Source organism: Anas acuta, unplaced genomic scaffold (genome assembly GCF_963932015.1).
Source record: "Anas acuta unplaced genomic scaffold, bAnaAcu1.1 SCAFFOLD_353, whole genome shotgun sequence".
Taxonomy (NCBI): Eukaryota; Metazoa; Chordata; class Aves; order Anseriformes; family Anatidae; genus Anas; species Anas acuta.
In genome coordinates, this window is record NW_027076277.1 from 1 (window position 1) to 16415 (window position 16415).

Sequence of the window (16415 nt, forward strand, 5' to 3'; positions counted from 1 at the left end):
ACCCCAAAGTCCCTTCAAGTGCCCCCCCACCCCCCAGCTGCCCCAAATCCCCCTTAAAGGCCCCAAACCCCTCTCAGCCCCCCACAAAACCCCCCCAGAACCCCCTTCAGTCCCCCCACATCCCCTCCAGCCCCCTAAAGCCCCCCTCAACCCTCCCAACCCCCCCCAAAAAACCCTCACATCCCCCCTAAAAGCCCCCAAAACCCCCCAGAGCCCCCTCAGCCCCCCCACTTCCCCTCCAGGCCCCCAAAACCCCCCTCAACTCCCCCCAGCCCCCCCAAAACCCCCCGACATCCCCCCTAAAGGCCCCCAAACCCCTCTCAGCGCCCCCCCCAGCCCCCCCACATCCCCTCCAGGTCCCTAAACCCCCTCTCAACCCCCCCCAGCCCCCCCAAACCCCTTTCAGCACCCCCAACCCCCCCCCAAAACCCCTCACATCCCCCCTAAACCCCCCCTCAACCCCCCCAGCCCCCCCAAACCCCCCCCCAAAACCCCTCACATCCCCCCTAAACCCCCCCTCAACCCCCCCCAGCCCCCCCAAACCCCCCCCAAAGGCCCCCAAATTCCCCCCACATCCCCCCTAAAGGCCCCTAAAGGCCCCCAGCCCCCCCCAAACCCCCCCAAAGGCCCCCAAATCCCCCCAGCCCCCCAAAAACCCCCTTCCAGTCCCCCCACACCCCCCCTAAAGACCCCTAAAGGCCCCCAGCCCCCCCAAACCCCCCCCAAAGGCCCCCAAATCCCCCCCAAAGGCCCCCAAATCCCCCCATACCCCCCCAACCCCCCCCATCTCCCCCCATACCCCCCCATCTCCCTCCCCAGCACCCTCCCAGCCCCCCCCCCCAGCCCCCAAATTCCCCCCCCGCCCCCCCGCTCACCCGAAGAGGCCTCCGAGGAAGGAGCTGGCCCCCCGCACCTTGCGCTCGGCCTCGGCCAGGAGCTGCAGCGCCTCCCGCTCCTTCCCGCCCGCCTCCATGGCGGCCCCCTCCCTCACGTGACCCCCGCCGCCCCCCCTCACGTGACCACGCCGCCCCTCTTCACGTGACCCCCGCCGCCGCTCTCCCGTTGGCTGCTCGCCTGGGTCACGTGGAGGGGGGAAAAGGGGGCGGGGAGAGGCCGCGGCGCTTCCGGGTGCGGGGAGGGGGGCGGCGCCCCCTAGGGGAGGGGAGGGGAATTGTGGGTAATTAAAGGGTGATTAAGGGGGTAATTAAGGGGGGGGGGTGAGGGGGGTGAGGGAGGGGAAGGGGGAGAGCTCCGCAGGTGGGGGTGGAGGATTCTGCGCAAAAATGGGCACTGCAGACCCAAAATTGGCTGTTTTGTCCTTAAAAAATTAGAAAATGATAAAAAATGATAAAAAATGATAAAAAATGATAAAAAATGGGGATTTTGACCCAAAGGGGAGGCGGGAGCCAAGCAGTAAAAGGGGTGCTGGGAGGTGAGGGGGGGGGGCACGGAGCTGCTCGGCTCAGCCAGGAGCTGACAGCGCGGTGACGTCACCACCACGGTGATGATGTCACGGCTCCTGTGATGACGTCACGGCCACCCTGATGACATCATGAGCACCGTGATGACGTCACGGCCACCATGATGACGTCACACCCCTGACCTCACCCCCCCCCCCCTTCCAGGAGCCGCAGCACAGGGCTGGGAGCCGGCGATGCAGCGACCGAGCACCCCCCTGCACCCCCCTCCCCCAACCCCCATGAATTTTCCCAAATCTGCCCGAATTCACCCCAAAAAACCCGCCGCCAGGCTCCCTCGGAGGCGGGGGCCGCCTCCTTCCTCCCTTCCCAGCGGGAACTTTTGAGAGGAGCCCTGCCCGCAGCACTTCCAGGTGAAAGGGGAGCAGCTCACGAGCCGAGCGGCTAACGAACCCAGCCGCTAATTAACCCAGCGGCTAATTAACCCAGCGGCTGACGAACCCAGCCGCTAACGAGCCAAAGCCTTCCGGCTGTCCGGGTACGACCCCAGGGCTCCACACTGCCTTTTTAACATTTTAACCTTTTTTAACATTTTTAACGTTTTTAACATTTTTTACTGTTTTTAGCATTTTTTACTGTTTTTAACGTTTTCTCCCCCAATTCCAGGGCGGGAGGCGATGGCGGAGGCGAGCGGCCGGCGGCGCCCCAAGGCCGAGGACGGGGCCGAGGCGCGGCCCAAGGAGGAGGGGGCTGACGAGCCCCTGCCCCTCGCCCCACAGCCCTACCCGCAGAGCGCGCCCGGTACGTGCCCGTTTTGGGCTCATTTCCCCCAAAAAAGGGAGCCCAGGTGCTGGAGGGGGGATGAGTGGGAGGCGGGGGTGGGCGGTCCTTAGAGGAAAGTTGAATTTTTTGGTTTATGTCGGTCCTCAGCAGAATTTTTTTTTTTTTTTTAAAAATCTGTCCTCAGAGAATGTTGAATTTTTGCTTCACATTAGTGAAACATTTATTTTTTGTGTGTTTTGTCCTCAGAATAACGTTTTTTGGTTGGTGTTGGTCCTCAGAATGTTGGTTTTTGGTTCATGGTGTGTTTGTTGTCAAAAGAATGTTGAATTTCTCGTGTTTGTCCTCAGAAGAATGTTGATTTTTTTTGGTTTACGTTGGTGCCGTTTGTCCTCAGAGGAATGTGGAGTGTTTTGGTTTGTTTGTCCTCAAAATAAACGTTGGGTTTTGGTTGATGTGGGTGTCACGTTTGCTCTGGGGACAATGTTGATTTTTTTTTTTTTTAGCATTTTTCCTCAGAGGAACGTTGAGTTTTCTGCATTTATCCTCATAAAAACGTTGAGTTTTTAGCGTTTGTCCTTGGAGAAACGTTGATTTTTTTTTTTTTTTGTGCTTATCCTCAGAAAAGCGTTGAGTTTTTTCGTTTGCATTTGTCCTCAGAGGAACGTTGAGGTTTTTTGCGTTTGTCTTCAGCAAAACATTGTTTTTTTTTTTTCCATTTGTCCTCAGAAACATTGATTTTTTCCATTTATCCTCAGAAACGTTGAGTTTTTTTCCATTTGTCCTTAAAAATGTTTTTTCCATTTGTCCTCAGAAACGTTGAGTTTTTAGTGTTTGCCCTTAGAAATGTTGAGTTTTTTTCCCATTTATCCTCAGAAATGTTGATTTTTTTTCCATTTATCCTCAGAAATGTTGTTATTTTTCCATTTGCCCTCAGAAACGTTGAGTTTTTTTTCCATTTGCCCTCAGAAACATTGAGTTTTTTTCCATTTATCCTCAGAAATGTTGAGTTTTTTCCATTTGCCCTCAGAAACGTTGAGTTTTTTTCCGTTTGTCCTCAGAAACGTTGAGTTTTTAGTGTTTGCCCTTAGAAATGTTGAGTTTTTTCCATTTATCCTCAGAAACGTTGATTTTTTTTCCATTTGTCCTTAGAAACATTGATTTTTTTCCATTTGTCCTTAAAAATGTTTTTTCCGTTTGTCCTCAGAAATGTTGAGTTTTTTAGCATTTGCCCTCAGAAATGTTGTTTTTTAGCATTTGTCCTCAGAAACGTTGATTTTTTTCCATTTATCCTCAGAAACGTTGAGTTTTTTGCATTTATCCTCAGAAATGTTGAGTTTTTTGCATTTGTCCTCAGAAATGTTTTTTTCCATTTGTCCTTAAAAATGTTTTTTCCGTTTGCCCTCAGAAATGTTGATTTTTTTTTCCGTTTGCCCTCAGAAACGTTGAGTTTTTAGCGTTTGGTCTCTGAAACGTTGAGTTTTTAGTGTTTGCCCTTAGAAATGTTGAGTTTTTTTCCATTTGTCCTCGGAAACGTTGAGTTTTTTTCCATTTGTCCTTATAGAAACATTGATTTTTTTCCATTTGTCCTTAAAAATGTTTTTTCCATTTGTCCTCAGAAATGTTGAGTTTTTAGTGTTTGCCCTTAGAAATGTTGAGTTTTTTTCCCATTTATCCTCAGAAATGTTGAGTTTTTTACCATTTGCCCTCAGAAACGTTGAGTTTTTAGCGTTTGGTCTCTGAAACGTTGAGTTTTTAAGTGTTTTCCCTCAGAAACGTTGTGTTTTTTCCATTTGTCCTTGGAAACGTTGAGTTTTTTTCCATTTGCCCTCAGAAATATTGAGTTTTTAGCGTTTGCCCTCAGAAATGTTGATTTTTTTGTTCTGTGCTCCCCCCCAGCGGACCTCTCAACCCTTTTATCTCTTTGCCCCCAGAGGACACCCCGCTGACCTTCGGCACCTTCGGCGCGGCGGCCACCCTGTGCCCGGCGTCGTCGTCGTCATTGTCACGGCGTCGCCGTGAGAAGGGCGCGGGGCCGGAGGGCGCGGGGGGCGCGCTGGGCGCCGACCGCCGCAAGTCCAAGGTGTGGCACTACTACACCAAACTGGGCGACGCCTTCGTGGAGTGCGCGGTGTGCAAGAAGCAGCTCTCCTTCCACAACAGCACCACCACCATGCGCGAGCACCTGGCCAGGAAGCACAGCATCCGCGACGCGCCCCCCAGGGACGAGCGCGGCGCCGAGCACGAGGGCCATGAGGCCAAGCGGCCGCGGCCGGCGGAGAGCGGCCCCCGGCACGGCGACGCCCGCGGCGAGGCCATCCTGGAGCTGGTGCTGGAGATGATCGTCCGCGACCTGCAGCCGCTCTCGGTGGTGCGGGATGAAGGCTTCGGGCTCCTCCTGGGCTACCTGGAGCCGGGTTTTGCCTTGCCGGCGCCGGCGCGGCTCGCCGGCATGCTGCGGCACCGCTACGGCGCGGCGCGGCGGCAGCTGGAGCGCTACCTGCAGACGGCGCCGGGCCTGGTGCTGTGCCTGGAGCCGTGGGTGTCGCAGCCGGGCCACCGCTACCTCGGCGTCTCCGCCAGCTTCATCGACGCCGAGTGGCGGCGCGCGCGGTGCCTGCTGGAGACGCGGCGAGCACACCAAGACGAGGCCGAGGAGGATTTGGGGGAGCAGCTCCGCGCCGTGCTGGCCGAATTTGGGGTGTGCAGCCAGGCCGTGCTCTGCGTGGTGCACGACGGGGAGCAGCTGGCGGCGGCGCACGGCTGGGCCGGGCTGGGCTGCGCCGCCCGCGTCCTGCAGCGCTGCGTGGAGGCCGGGCTGGAGGTGCCGCCGGTGCGGGAGGCGCTGAGCGGCGCCCGCGGCATCGTGCGCTACTTCCAGCACGACGCCAAAGCCGGCGGCTGCTTGAGCGGCAAACTGGAGGCGCTGAACAAATCCCAGTGCAAACTGGTGCTGGACACGGGCTCATGCTGGGGGAGCACCATGGAGATGTGCGAGAGGCTCCTGGAGCTGAGGTGGGCGCTGATGGCGGTGCTGGAGGAGCAGCCGCGCGGCGCCGCGGCCCCGCCGGGGCTGGCCGACCACCAGTGGAAGCTGCTGCAGGAGCTGGTGGCGGTGCTGAGGACCCTGGGCATCGCCGCCGCCTTCCTGCGCGAGGAGCACAACGCCTCGGCCTCCGCCCTCATGCCCTGCGTCCACGGCGTGGCCGCCGCCATCGGGCAGCAGGCGGAGGCGGCCGGCGCGGCCGTGGCGGCGGCCGTGGGCAGGATCCGCGCCGAGCTGAGGCGGCGCTGGGGGCTGGAGGACGAGGAGAAGCTGCTGGAGAGCCCGGCCGTCATCGCCTCCTTCCTGGACCCGCGCTTCAAGGAGCTGCGCTTCCTGAGCCCCGCGCTGAGGAGCGAGCTGCACGGCCGCCTCAAGGCGCTGCTGTCACAAACCTTCGGCCACTGCCCCCCCTCGCCCGGCACCCACCCCTGGGGGCCCGGTTCGGGGGCCAAAACGGAGGGCGCCCCCTCCCCCAGCGCGTACGACATCCTGCTGGGCAAGGATCCCACCGAGAGCACGCCCGAGATCCACCGGCAGCTGGAGAATTACCTCGTGGAGCCGCTCTGCAAGCGCAGCGCCGACCCCCTGCTGTGGTGGCGGAGCAACGAGCGCCGCTTCCCCGCCCTGGCGCGGCTCAGCCGCCGCTACCTGGCCGTGCCCGCCACCGCCGTGCCGCCGCAACAAGCCTTCGCCACCGGGGACAGCGCCCTGAGGCACCGCCGCGCCGCGCTGCCGCACGAGGAGCTGCACCAAATCCTCTTCCTGCACCACAACCGGGACCTGCTGGAGGCCGGGAGGAGCGCGCAGCGGGACCCGCGCTAGCGGCCGCGCCGGGGGTCTCTCCGCGGTCCTGCCCGTGCCTTTTGGTGGTCACCGCGGTGAGGAGGGGGCTCAGGGGGAGCTGTGAAGGTGCCGCGCTGGGGGGCTCCACTTGGTCCTTGCTGCGCCACAACAACGGCTGAGGACGGCTCCGTCACCGAGGAGGGAAGGAGAATCAGCAAAAATGGTGAATTCCGCACCAAACAGGTCCCAAAGCTCCGCTGCTGCCCTTGGAGGGGGATTTTGGAGGAAATTCGGCGCCTGCTCCTCACCCAGCGGGGGCTGAATGCTCACGCTCGGCTCGGGGTGCCACCAAGCAGGCGTGACGCGAGGGAGGCTGCAGGGTTTGTTGAGGGCACCCCAAAAACCCGCGGAGCTGCTCTCCAGAACCCCCCTGAACGAGCTAAGCAGAAGGAAGGCGGCGCGCCGGGTCTGCTTTAGGGCAAAACGTGTTATTAAACACATTTTAACAGGTTTTAAACGCCGCGTCCCACCCATTTCCCACCGACACAACCAAACCCCGAGCTCCCCACACCAGAGCCCAGCACACCCAGATCCAAAACTTCTGCCCTCGGTACAGGAGCGACCCCGCAGCCCCCCAGCGGGCGCAGCGCCCCCCCACCCACGCACGATGCCAAATTGGTGCCAGGCTCTCCGAATTTAGCAGGCGCCTGCACAGCTCGGTGCCGGGGGGGGCGTTGGATTCCTTCGCAGGTCCCTCAGTCAATCCCAACTCCAACCGCTGCTAAACGCTGAGAAAATCCCCAAATCAGCTTTTCAACCAAAGTCGCGCAGCCCCAAAGCCGTGGCTTTTCGTCCCGAAATCCTCCTGGGGGGCTACTCCGAAATCACGGCCTCCCAGGGCCCGGCCCGGCCTTGGAGGTGCTGCAGGGGCCAGGGGATCCTCAGCAGGGGCTCTGCGGGCGGGCGGTGCCGCTTCATGTGGGCGTTGCGGCCTTTGATCTTGTCGAAAACCCTGCGGGGGGGGGGAAAGGAGCTGGTCACGGCTCCCCCTCGGTCACCGCGGGGCCGGGGGGCGCCCACCCACCTCTCGCACTCCCTGCAGGGGAAGCTGGGGCGCTCGGAGGCCTGGGGGGGCTCGCCGGGACCCCCGGCGTCGGGGGGCGTCTTCCTACAGCTCCTCTGCTTCGGCAGCAGGCGGTGCCTCTTCCTCGGGCTGCTGGCGGGCTGCGGGCGCGAGGGCATTAATTAACGTCACCTTCCCTCCAGGAACGCGGGCAGGGGGGGGTTAATTAAAAATATTGGTCTGAAAACTCTCTAAATAGCCCCAAAATGAGAAAAGCATGTTAGTGGGCTGAAAACCTGAGGGAATGGGGAAGAAATTCAGGCACGGGGAGCGACACCAACGCTGCTTGGAGGCGAGGGGCAGGGCTGGAAGCCCAGCAGCAGGCATTTTCCAGCCCCCGGCACACAAAAAGCCCTTTTTCACCCCAAAAAGAGGAGCAGCAGCAACCTCGCGCCGAGCCCCAGCTCGTCTACCTTCTCTTCAGCCTCTTCCACCTCCTCCTTGTCTCTCCTGGCTTTTTTGTCTACTATGTGAGCTCGACCGTGGTCAAACTTTAGTTTTTTTTTCCAGATATAGTAATACTCAACGCACTGCGACACGTTTTTAGTCTGAATCTAACAGGAGAGAAGCAGAACAGCCCGTGAGCAGCAGCAGGCGACGTTCCCCCGGCACCTTCCTTCCCCTCTGGGGGATCCCCGGGGTCACAAATCACAAATTCAGGCTTTTTTCTCGACTTTGAGTTCAAACCACACCTTTTTGCACCACGGATGATGGGGATGATTATTTTGGGGAGGAATGATCTGGAGCAGAGCCCTGCTGCTTCCTGCCTTCGCTACCGAATTTAAGCCCCGCCAGGGTTGAAGCATCCCCTTGGAATCCTCCCACGCCGCCGGGCCCAGGAGGGAGCAGCGCGGGTTTGTCCCGGGGCTGCCCCAAATTCGAGGTTTTACCTTTTTTGAGGTTTTACCTTTTTCTGGATGAGGTGAAAATCCTTCCTGTGCAGGCAGAAAGCCTTCTTGAACTGCTGCCTCTCGGCGGGCGTCCAGCTGTCGGAACCTGGCGAGGAGCAGCAGGAGGCAAGGCGTTAGCAGCCGAATTTCCCCCCAAAATACACCAAATTGTCCCAGATTAGGTCAAATTGTCACCCAAATGATGTCACGGGGTCTGCTGCTCGCTAACAGCCCCACAGCTCCCGGGAACGACCCCCTTGGAGCAGGGGGGGCTCCGTTTACCTGCGTAGCGGTAATTGGCCAGGGGGTGGGAGTCCGGCTTCTGGCGCCCCCCGAACAGCAACATCTCCAGGGCCTCCTGCGGGGGGGGGACAGAGGCCTTCAGATCCCCCCCCCCCCGAGGCAAATCATCGTTGGGGGCTGCCCTGTGGCGCCCCACACCCACCCCAGGGGGAGCCCCCCTGCTCCCGCTGCTCCCTCCCACCCCCAGCCCCCAGCATCGCCCCCTCAGAGCCACGGGAGGGTCCTGGGGGTCCCGAGCCCCCCCCCCAGGACCCCCGGTCCCTCACCAGGACGCTGCCTCGCGCCTCGTGCAGGCAGTGCAGGGCCAGCTCCAGGTTGGTTCCTCCCCCGGGCATGGCGCTGGAGCACGCCATGTTGAGCAGAGCCGTCACTGCGAGCACAATCAGAGCAGATTCAAACCAGATTCAAACCAGATTCAGAGCAGATTCAGATTCAAACCAGATTCAGATCCAAACCAGATTCAGAGCAGATTCAGAGCAGATTCAAACCAGATTCAGATTCAGAGCAGATTTAAACCAGATTCAGATTCAAACCAGATTCAGATCCAAACCAGATTCAGATCCAAACCAGATTCAGAGCAGATTCAAACCAGATTCAAACCAGATTCAGATTCAGAGCAGATTTAAACCAGATTCAGATTCAAACCAGATTCAGATCCAAACCAGATTCAAACCAGATTCAGAGCAGATTCAAACCAGATTCAGATTCAGAGCAGATTTAAACCAGATTCAGATTCAAACCAGATTCAGATCCAAACCAGATTCAAACCAGATTCAGAGCAGATTCAAACCAGATTCAGAGCAGATTCAGATTCAAACCAGATTCAGATCCAAACCAGATCCAGATTCCAAACCAGATCCAAACCGAGGTGCCACACGTAGGAACCGGACGGCCTCAGCGCCCCGGTGCCGCTGCCGGGAGCGCCGCCCGTGCGTGGAACCCCAAAAAGGAACCCGAGCGGGCAAAAAGCTGTGGGAACGGGGAAAATTTGGCCTCAGAGGCAAAAAATTTGGAGAAACCTCGCTCCTGAGTCTCGCGGTTGGTGGCGATGTCCCCCCAGGGCTTCCAGACCAGCGTCGCCGCCTGCTCCTCGCCGCCCGGCCGCAGCCGCTCCTGCAGGGCCGGGATCTCGGCCTGGAAGCGGCTCCCGACGTTGATGTGGCTGGGGGGCGAGGAAGAGGAGCTTCACCGAGCCCTTCCTCCCCCCGTTGCCCCCCCAAAGCACCCCGACTCACGGCTCGATGCTGATTTTGGCGCTGTCTGCCACAAGGCACAGCCCGAAATCTCTGTCCATGCGGTCTGAGAGGCACAAAACGCACGGGGTGAGGGGCTGATGTCCCCCGGGACCCCCCTCCCTCACGATTTGCCCTCCAAGAAATTAAAGAAAATCGTTTTTCTGCCTGATTAACACAAATCGGGGTTTTTGGTACCTAGCACGGCGCTGAGCAGCTGCCGGGGGTGTCCGGAGGGCGAGCAGACGGCGCTGAAGTAGAGGCCGGACCCTGCCCGCAGCGGGCTGAGCATGGGGGGCGGCGTGTAGGGCGAGCGCTGCACCAGCTCCCGCAGCAGGTGGTCCACCAGCAGGACTGGGGAGCGCAGGTTGCTCTGGAAGGGCCCCCCCAGCCCGGGGGGCACCTCGGGGGGCAGCGGGGGGATGAGCAGGGGCTGGGGCAGCGGCCGCCTCTTCCTCCTCCTCCTCTTCCTCGCCGGCTGCGAGCCTCCCGGTGGCTCCCACGCTGCGCTCTCCCTGCTGGGGGTCTGACCCCAAACGTGTGTCAGGTCTGTAAGGGGGGGGACGGAGCCCCCCAGCCCCCATAATTGTGTTATTTAAGGCCACCAGGGGATTTTGGGGAGCCCCGGGACCCACCTGGCTCCCCGCTGACACGGGGACGGAGACGGGAATCACCAGCGGGGGCACCGCCGGCTCCGAGGGGCTGCCACTGGTCCCAGTCTGCGCCGTCCCCGCCACGCCGAGCGAGGTTCTCTGAAAAAAAGAGGGATTTAGGGCCGGGAACCCACCCTCAGCAGGGTTTTGGAGCCCCCCGCCCTTCCCTCGTCACCTGCTGCTGCTCCCCCCGGCCGCACACGAGGCCCTCCAGGCCCTTGGTGGCCCCGCCGAGCTGGCTGCCGTCCGCGGGAACGGCGCTCGTTGTGCTGCTGGAGGGGGCAGAAGGAACAGGGGGGGGGGGTTGAGTTTGGGGATTTCGGCTGCCATCCCCTGGGGTTTCCCTGCTGGATAAGAGCCGGTGCCCCCCCAGCAGCGTCAGCACCCCGCCCTGCCCCGCAGCTGCTTTTTGGGGCTGTTGGCTTCCCAGAACCCCGAACTCCTCATTAATTAATTAATTAGCGCAGCCTAAAGGGAGCCAGATGAAAATGCTGCCTGAATCTCAGCTCTATGGGAGGAGAACCGTGGCTGGCCAGCTGTTGAAACACTTCAGGAGCCCCCCAAACACCAAATTTTGGTGTTAAAACCTCAAAACTTGAGCGCGAGCTGCTCACCGTGCCACCACCCGGCCGCCTTCCTCCAGCGCCGCGCTGAGCCTGTAGATGTTCCCACCCTGCGGCCGGAGAAACGAGCTTGGTTTGACCATTTCTGGGCTTTTAGCACCAAAACAACACCATCAGAGCACTCGTGGACGAGCCCTGCCCCACCAGGAGGACCAAAAAGCCCCAAAAAGCCCCAAAAAGGAGCACGGGAACAGGGAGCTGCGCCCCGAACCCACCTGGATGCGGTTGAAGATGGTGAGGCGCCGCTTCTCCGCCGGCGGCGCGGGGCTGGGTGAGGAGAAGGAGGCCATGGCCACCTGGCTGGGGGACACCGCCGGCTGCTTGCGGGCACCGGGGGGGCACCGGGACCCTCCGGGCCCCCCCGGCACATCGAGGAGCTGCCAGGAGGCCGCCGGAGCCTCCTGCAGCCGGGGCAGCTGCTGGAAGACGGCACGCAGCGGCTCGGCCGCCGGCCGCTTGCCCGAGGGGGGCAGGAGGCGGCGTGGGGTGCCCGCGAGCTGCGGGGGGGTCTGGCTGAGGCTCTCCCAAGGGTGCTGGGGGGGCTGGGAGCTGGCAGCAGGAGCCTCGGATTTGATGCTCTCGCCCGGTGGTGCTGGGCAGGGGGCGTGGGGAGCGGCGCTGTGCTGGCGCTGCTGCTCCTGCTCCCTGCTGTCACCCGCAGCCCCCACCAGCTCGCTCCTACCGGGGGCACCCCAACCTCCGGCCCCCTCCGCGGGGGTCACGAAGCTGCTGGCGATGCCCCAGGGCAGGAACGTGGCCACCGGCGGCGCCTCGCGGGGGTCTCCGTGCTGCAGCGAGCGGTGGGGGCGCGGCGAGCGGCGGTCGCGGTCGCTCTCCGGGCGGGCGAGGGGCTCACGGGGGGCTCTGGAGGGGGGCAGGGAGGGTGCACGTCATGTGTGGGTTCCCAGCACAAATGCACTTCACACTTTGGGGCACAAACAGCACAAATTGCCCAAATCGTGGTGCTCTGAGCCCAAATCGTGGTGCTCTGAGCCCAAATCATGGTGCTCTGAGCCCAAATCGTGGCGCTTCCAGCCCAAATCGACGCCTCCTGAGCCCAAATTGACGCCCTCCGAGCCCAAATCTGTTGCTGGCACCTTGGGAACGGCCCCAAGCCCCCCTGCCCACCTACCGGTCGTGCTGCCGGAGCTCCTCGCTGCACCCAGGGCAGCAGCTCTGGCCCTGCTGGCCACCCAACGCCTCCCCACGGCCACCGTGGGCTGGAGGCGAGGTCCCAGGGCGGCCGCAGCGGCACCGCGCGTCCTCTGCCACGGGGAGCACGAGATCTGGAGAGGGAGAAGGAGAGAGACCCCCCCAGTTATGCTCCCTCCTCATTCCTGCCATCAAAACCCTCCTTTTTACTCAACAACCCCACCAGGATCCGGCCCCGGGGCTTTGGATGGTGGTGAGAGCAGAAGCCGGGTGAGGACACAGCGGGGAGAACCCCAAATCCCCTCCGAGCAGCAAGAATCTGAGGGAAAATGTTAAAAATTAATCCCCGAGCTCAGGAAAACGCAGCCCTGGGTCGTTAGAAATCTCATTTTCCCATCCAAGCACTATCAGCCACGGGGCTTCCTTTGGTTTGTCTCCCAGGCACCAAAAGTGCAGGGTTTTGGGTCCGTTTGCGGTGTAATTATCACCAAACGGCCGAGCCCGTTCTGCTGCACCCATTTCAGAGCCAATTCGGGGTGGAATGAAGCAGAACGCCCCCCCCCTCCGCTAACGGAGACGTTTGCGAGGCGTTTAGCGAAGCTGTCAGCTTAATGCCTGCAAGTTCCCCTCCGCCAGCTGGAGAGCAGCTTGCAAAGACTCTTAATATATATAAAAAAAAAACAGCACGTATTCCTATTTTGGGTGTAATTTTAAGAAAATGGGATGGAAACAAAATTCCTGTGGAAGGGAAGCGTTGGAATCACGATCTCCTGCAGCGTGAGTGCCCTCTGATGGGTAAAAGCAGCACCTCCGAGGGGCTCAGGCTGCAGGAATGGGCACAATTTCCAGGAAAACGACCCCAAAACCACCTGGGGGGGGGGCAGCGTGGGGGCCTGCAGACTCACCGTGCTGCAGGGGCTCGGCCGGGTACAAGGACAGCACGCTCAGCTCGGCCTCCAGAGCACCACCGGGCTCTGCTGGGGGGGTCCGGGGGGGCGTTGAGGCCAGCACAGGTCCCGTCGGCGTCGCCCCCATCCAGCCCAGGACCCTCGGGGAAGCCGGGCAGGGGCAGCTCCCAATTTGCAGCCCCCTCCTCAACCAAGCGGCACCGCTCCATGCTGCCTGCGCGCCACCTGGAAAAAAGGGAGAGACACGGCGCTGAGGGGGCCCCAAAAACACACTGGGACCCCCCCACGGCAGAGAAAATGGGGCTGGGGGCTAGGGGGGATTGGGAGCAGGAATTAGGGGGGCTTTTTATGAGGGAAACCTGCTCCCAGCACCACAAATACCCCATTTACCCCCTAACAGGGTTCTAATTAGGAACTGGGGGGGCTTTTTCTGAGGTAAATTCTTCTCCCAGCCCCACAAAACACCACACGCCCCCTCCCAGTAATGTAATTAGGGAACTGGGGGGGCTTTTTCTGAGGTAAATTCTTCTCCCATCCCCATAAAACACCACATAACCCCTCCCAATAATGTAATTAGGAACTGGGGGGAGCTTTTTCTGAGGTAAATTCTTCTCCCAGCCCCACAAAAATGCCACACAACCCCCCTCCCAAGGCTAGAAATACGAATTTGGGGGCTCTCCCTGAGGTAAATGTGGCTCCTAACCCCACCAAACGCTGCGTGACCCCTCCCAATAACGTAATTAGGAACTGGGGGGCTTTTCCTGAGGTAAACTTTGCCCCCAGCCCCACAAAACACCACACGCCCCCTCCCAAGAATGCAATTAGCAACTGAGGGGGCTTTTCCTGAGGTAAATTCTTCTCCCAGCTCCACAAAACACCACAAAAGCCCTCCCAAGAACATAATTCAGAACTTCGGGCTTTTCCTGAGGTAAATTCCTCTCCTAACCCCACAAACACCGTTTGCCCCCCCTCCCGAGGCAACAAAAAGTGATTTTGGGGCTGTCCCTGAGGTAAAAATACCCCCTAACCCCACAAAACGCCGCGTGCCCCCTCCACAGCCCTAATTCGGACCGGGGGGCTCTCCCTGAGGTAACCTCGCCCCCCCCAGCCCCTAATTAGTTAATTGGGGCCTCCCCGTGAGCCCGCCCCCCCCCTCCCCCGCCCCCACCCGTCGCCGCGCGCCCCCTGCCCGTTCCCGCCCGCGGCGCTGGCGCATGCGCAGGGTGGGAGGGGGCGGTGGGGGGGGGGGGGGAGCGCCGCGCCTCGTGCCGCCGGCCCGCAGGGCGCCTGCGCGCAGCGTCACGTGACGGGGCTGCGGCGGGAAAAGACGGGAGGGGAAGGCAGCGGCGCCATCTTGGAGACGGGCAGGGGGGATGGGGGGCGGCCCTTCCGCCGCCCTGCGCCTCAGGAGGGGGGCGACGTGAGGTAAAATTCTAAGAAAAGAGCCCCCCCGTTGGGATAAAGCCATAAAAAAGGGTCTCCCGTTTGAAATAAGGCGTTAAGGGAGGGCCCCCCCCTTGAAGTAAAGGGTAAGGGCTGCCCCGTGAGGTAAAGGTTTAAAGAAGGGCCCCCCCCTTTGAGGTAAGAGCTTCAGGGACCCCCCCTGAGGTAAAAAATTAAGGAATTCTCTCCCTCCTTGAGGTAAAGGGTTATAGAAGCCCCCCCCCCGTTGAGGTAAAGGGCTAAGGGCTCCCTCATGAGGTAAAAGTTTAAGGAATGACTCCCCCCTTTGAGGTAAAGGGCTGAAAGCCCCCCCTTGAGGTAAAGGATTACAGAAGGACCCCCCTTTGAGGTAAAAATTTATGGGACCCCCCCTTGAGGTAAAAACTTACAGGATTCCCCCCTTGAGGTAAAGGGTTAAGGCCCCCCCATGGGGTAAAGCCCTAAAAAAGGCCCCCTGACATTGAAATAAGGGGTTAAGGCCCCCCCCATGAGGTAAAATCTTAAGGAAAGGTGTCCCATGTGAAGTAAAACTTTAAAGGAAGGGCCCCCTTTGAGGTAAAGGTCTGAGGAGCCCCCCCGTGAGGGGAAGGTTTAAGGCAAGGGGTGGGGGGGCAGGGAGGTAACCAGGGGTGAAGCCGTCAGGCCTGGTTCTGCTCAAATTTCTATCAAATTTGATTAAAATGTCGATTATTCCACTTAAAACGGGGCCGGTGCCTTGCAGGTCATCTTCACACCCCCCCCATGGAGCCCTGTGAGCAAAGCACCGACACCTCCGAGGTGGGCACAGCTCCTTCCCCCCCCTCACACCCCCAATTTCTTTATTTTACACCCCAAATTCCAGGAGGACACCCTCAGGGAGAGCCGAGCCCCCGAGCGATGCCGAGGCACCCCCCGGGGGGATTCTGAAGAAATGGGGTGAAAAATGAGCCAAAAGGGGGCGAAAAATCAGCCAAAGTAAGGGGTTGGGGTCCCCTGGGGCTCAGGGTGGGGTCCCTGTGGGTCTGGGGTCCCCTGGGACTTGGGGCCGGGGTCCTGGGGGTCCCGGGTCCCTGTGGGCCCTGCTCTCTTTGGGTCTGGGGTCCCCTGGGACTCAGGGCCAGGGTCCTGGGGGTCCCAGGTCCCTGTGGGTGCTGCTCCCTTTGGGTCTGGGGTCCCAGGGGACTCAGGGCTGGGGTCCTGAGGGTCCTGGGTCCCCGTGGGGCTCAGTCCCTGTGGGTCTGGGGTCTCCTGGGGCTCAGGGCCGGGGTCCTGGGGGTCCCTGGTCCCCATGGGGCTTGGGGTAGGGTCCCTGTGGGTCTGGGGTCCCCATGAGCCATGGTCCCTGTGGGGCTGGGGTCCCCTGGGGCTTGGGGCCGGGGTCCTGGGGGTCCTGGGTCCCCGTGGGGCTCAGTCCCTGTGGGTCTGGGGTCCCCGTGGGGCTCAGGGCCGGGGTCCCGGGGGGTCCCAGGTCCCGGTGGGGTCGGGGCAGGGTCCCCGTGGGTCTGGGGTCCCGTGGGCCCCGTTCCCGCGCTCCCCATCCCCGCGGGGTCCCCTCGGCCCCGCCCCCTCGGCTCCCCGCCCGGCCCCGCCCCTCTCGGCTCTGTCCCCGCCCCCCGCCGCGCCCAGCCAATGGCGGGCTGTAAACACGGCGGCGCGCCCCGCCCCCTGCCCCCGCGCCGCCCCGCCCCGCGGCGCGCCAATGGCCCGCGGGAGCCGGCGCGGGGGCGGGGCCTGGCGGCGAGGACCCCGCGGCGGGCCGGGGCTGCCCCCGCGCTGTGCCTGCGCCGCGCTGCCGCTCCCCGGTGGTGCTGGCGGCGGTGCCCGGTGGGGGGGGGGGGGGGGAACCGGGAGCGAGCGATGCGGGGGGGGGGTCGCGCCCCCCCCCGCGCTGTGGTGTCACAACAGGCGTGCGGCGCAGCGCCGCGGTCCCCAGCCACTAATTAATTGTTAATTAGGGGGGGAGCCGGGACACAGGGGAGGGGGGGGGGGCGGCGGCGGAGGAGCCCCGGGGACCCCCCCGAGAAGGGGAGCGGGGCTCAGCGGGCCCCGGCAGGGTGTTAAAGGGGAGGGGGGGGGGCAAAA

At 61.3% G+C, this 16415-nt stretch overlaps 2 protein-coding genes across 5 annotated transcripts; one reads left to right on the plus strand and one right to left on the minus strand.

The window, feature by feature from the left end:
* Window positions 1-1346: 1346 nt before the first annotated feature.
* On the plus strand, window positions 1347-6542 carry LOC137849237 (E3 SUMO-protein ligase ZBED1-like). The gene is made up of 3 exons (XM_068668774.1): window positions 1347-1956; window positions 2085-2219; window positions 4133-6542. The coding sequence occupies exons 2-3, from the start codon at window positions 2096-2098 to the stop codon at window positions 6064-6066; spliced, it is 2058 nt and encodes a 685-aa protein (XP_068524875.1). The 5' UTR covers window positions 1347-1956; window positions 2085-2095; the 3' UTR covers window positions 6067-6542.
* Window positions 6497-14675, minus strand: ZNF541 (zinc finger protein 541). 4 transcript variants are annotated; one of them, XM_068668771.1, is made up of 16 exons: window positions 13945-14674; window positions 12909-13136; window positions 11984-12137; window positions 11067-11715; window positions 10843-10901; window positions 10404-10500; window positions 10211-10327; window positions 9774-10101; window positions 9579-9642; window positions 9363-9505; window positions 8610-8713; window positions 8323-8398; window positions 8058-8146; window positions 7564-7704; window positions 7112-7251; window positions 6497-7039 (listed from the first exon to the last, which is right to left on the minus strand). In XM_068668771.1, the coding sequence occupies exons 2-16, from the start codon at window positions 13036-13038 to the stop codon at window positions 6901-6903; spliced, it is 2430 nt and encodes an 809-aa protein (XP_068524872.1). In that variant the 5' UTR covers window positions 13039-13136; window positions 13945-14674; the 3' UTR covers window positions 6497-6900. The 4 variants fall into 4 exon arrangements, with proteins under 4 accessions (XP_068524872.1, XP_068524871.1, XP_068524873.1 ...); XM_068668770.1 differs by having other exon boundaries at window positions 12909-13491; window positions 13741-14674; XM_068668772.1 differs by having other exon boundaries at window positions 10404-10497; window positions 12909-14675.
* Window positions 14676-16415: the final 1740 nt, after the last annotated feature.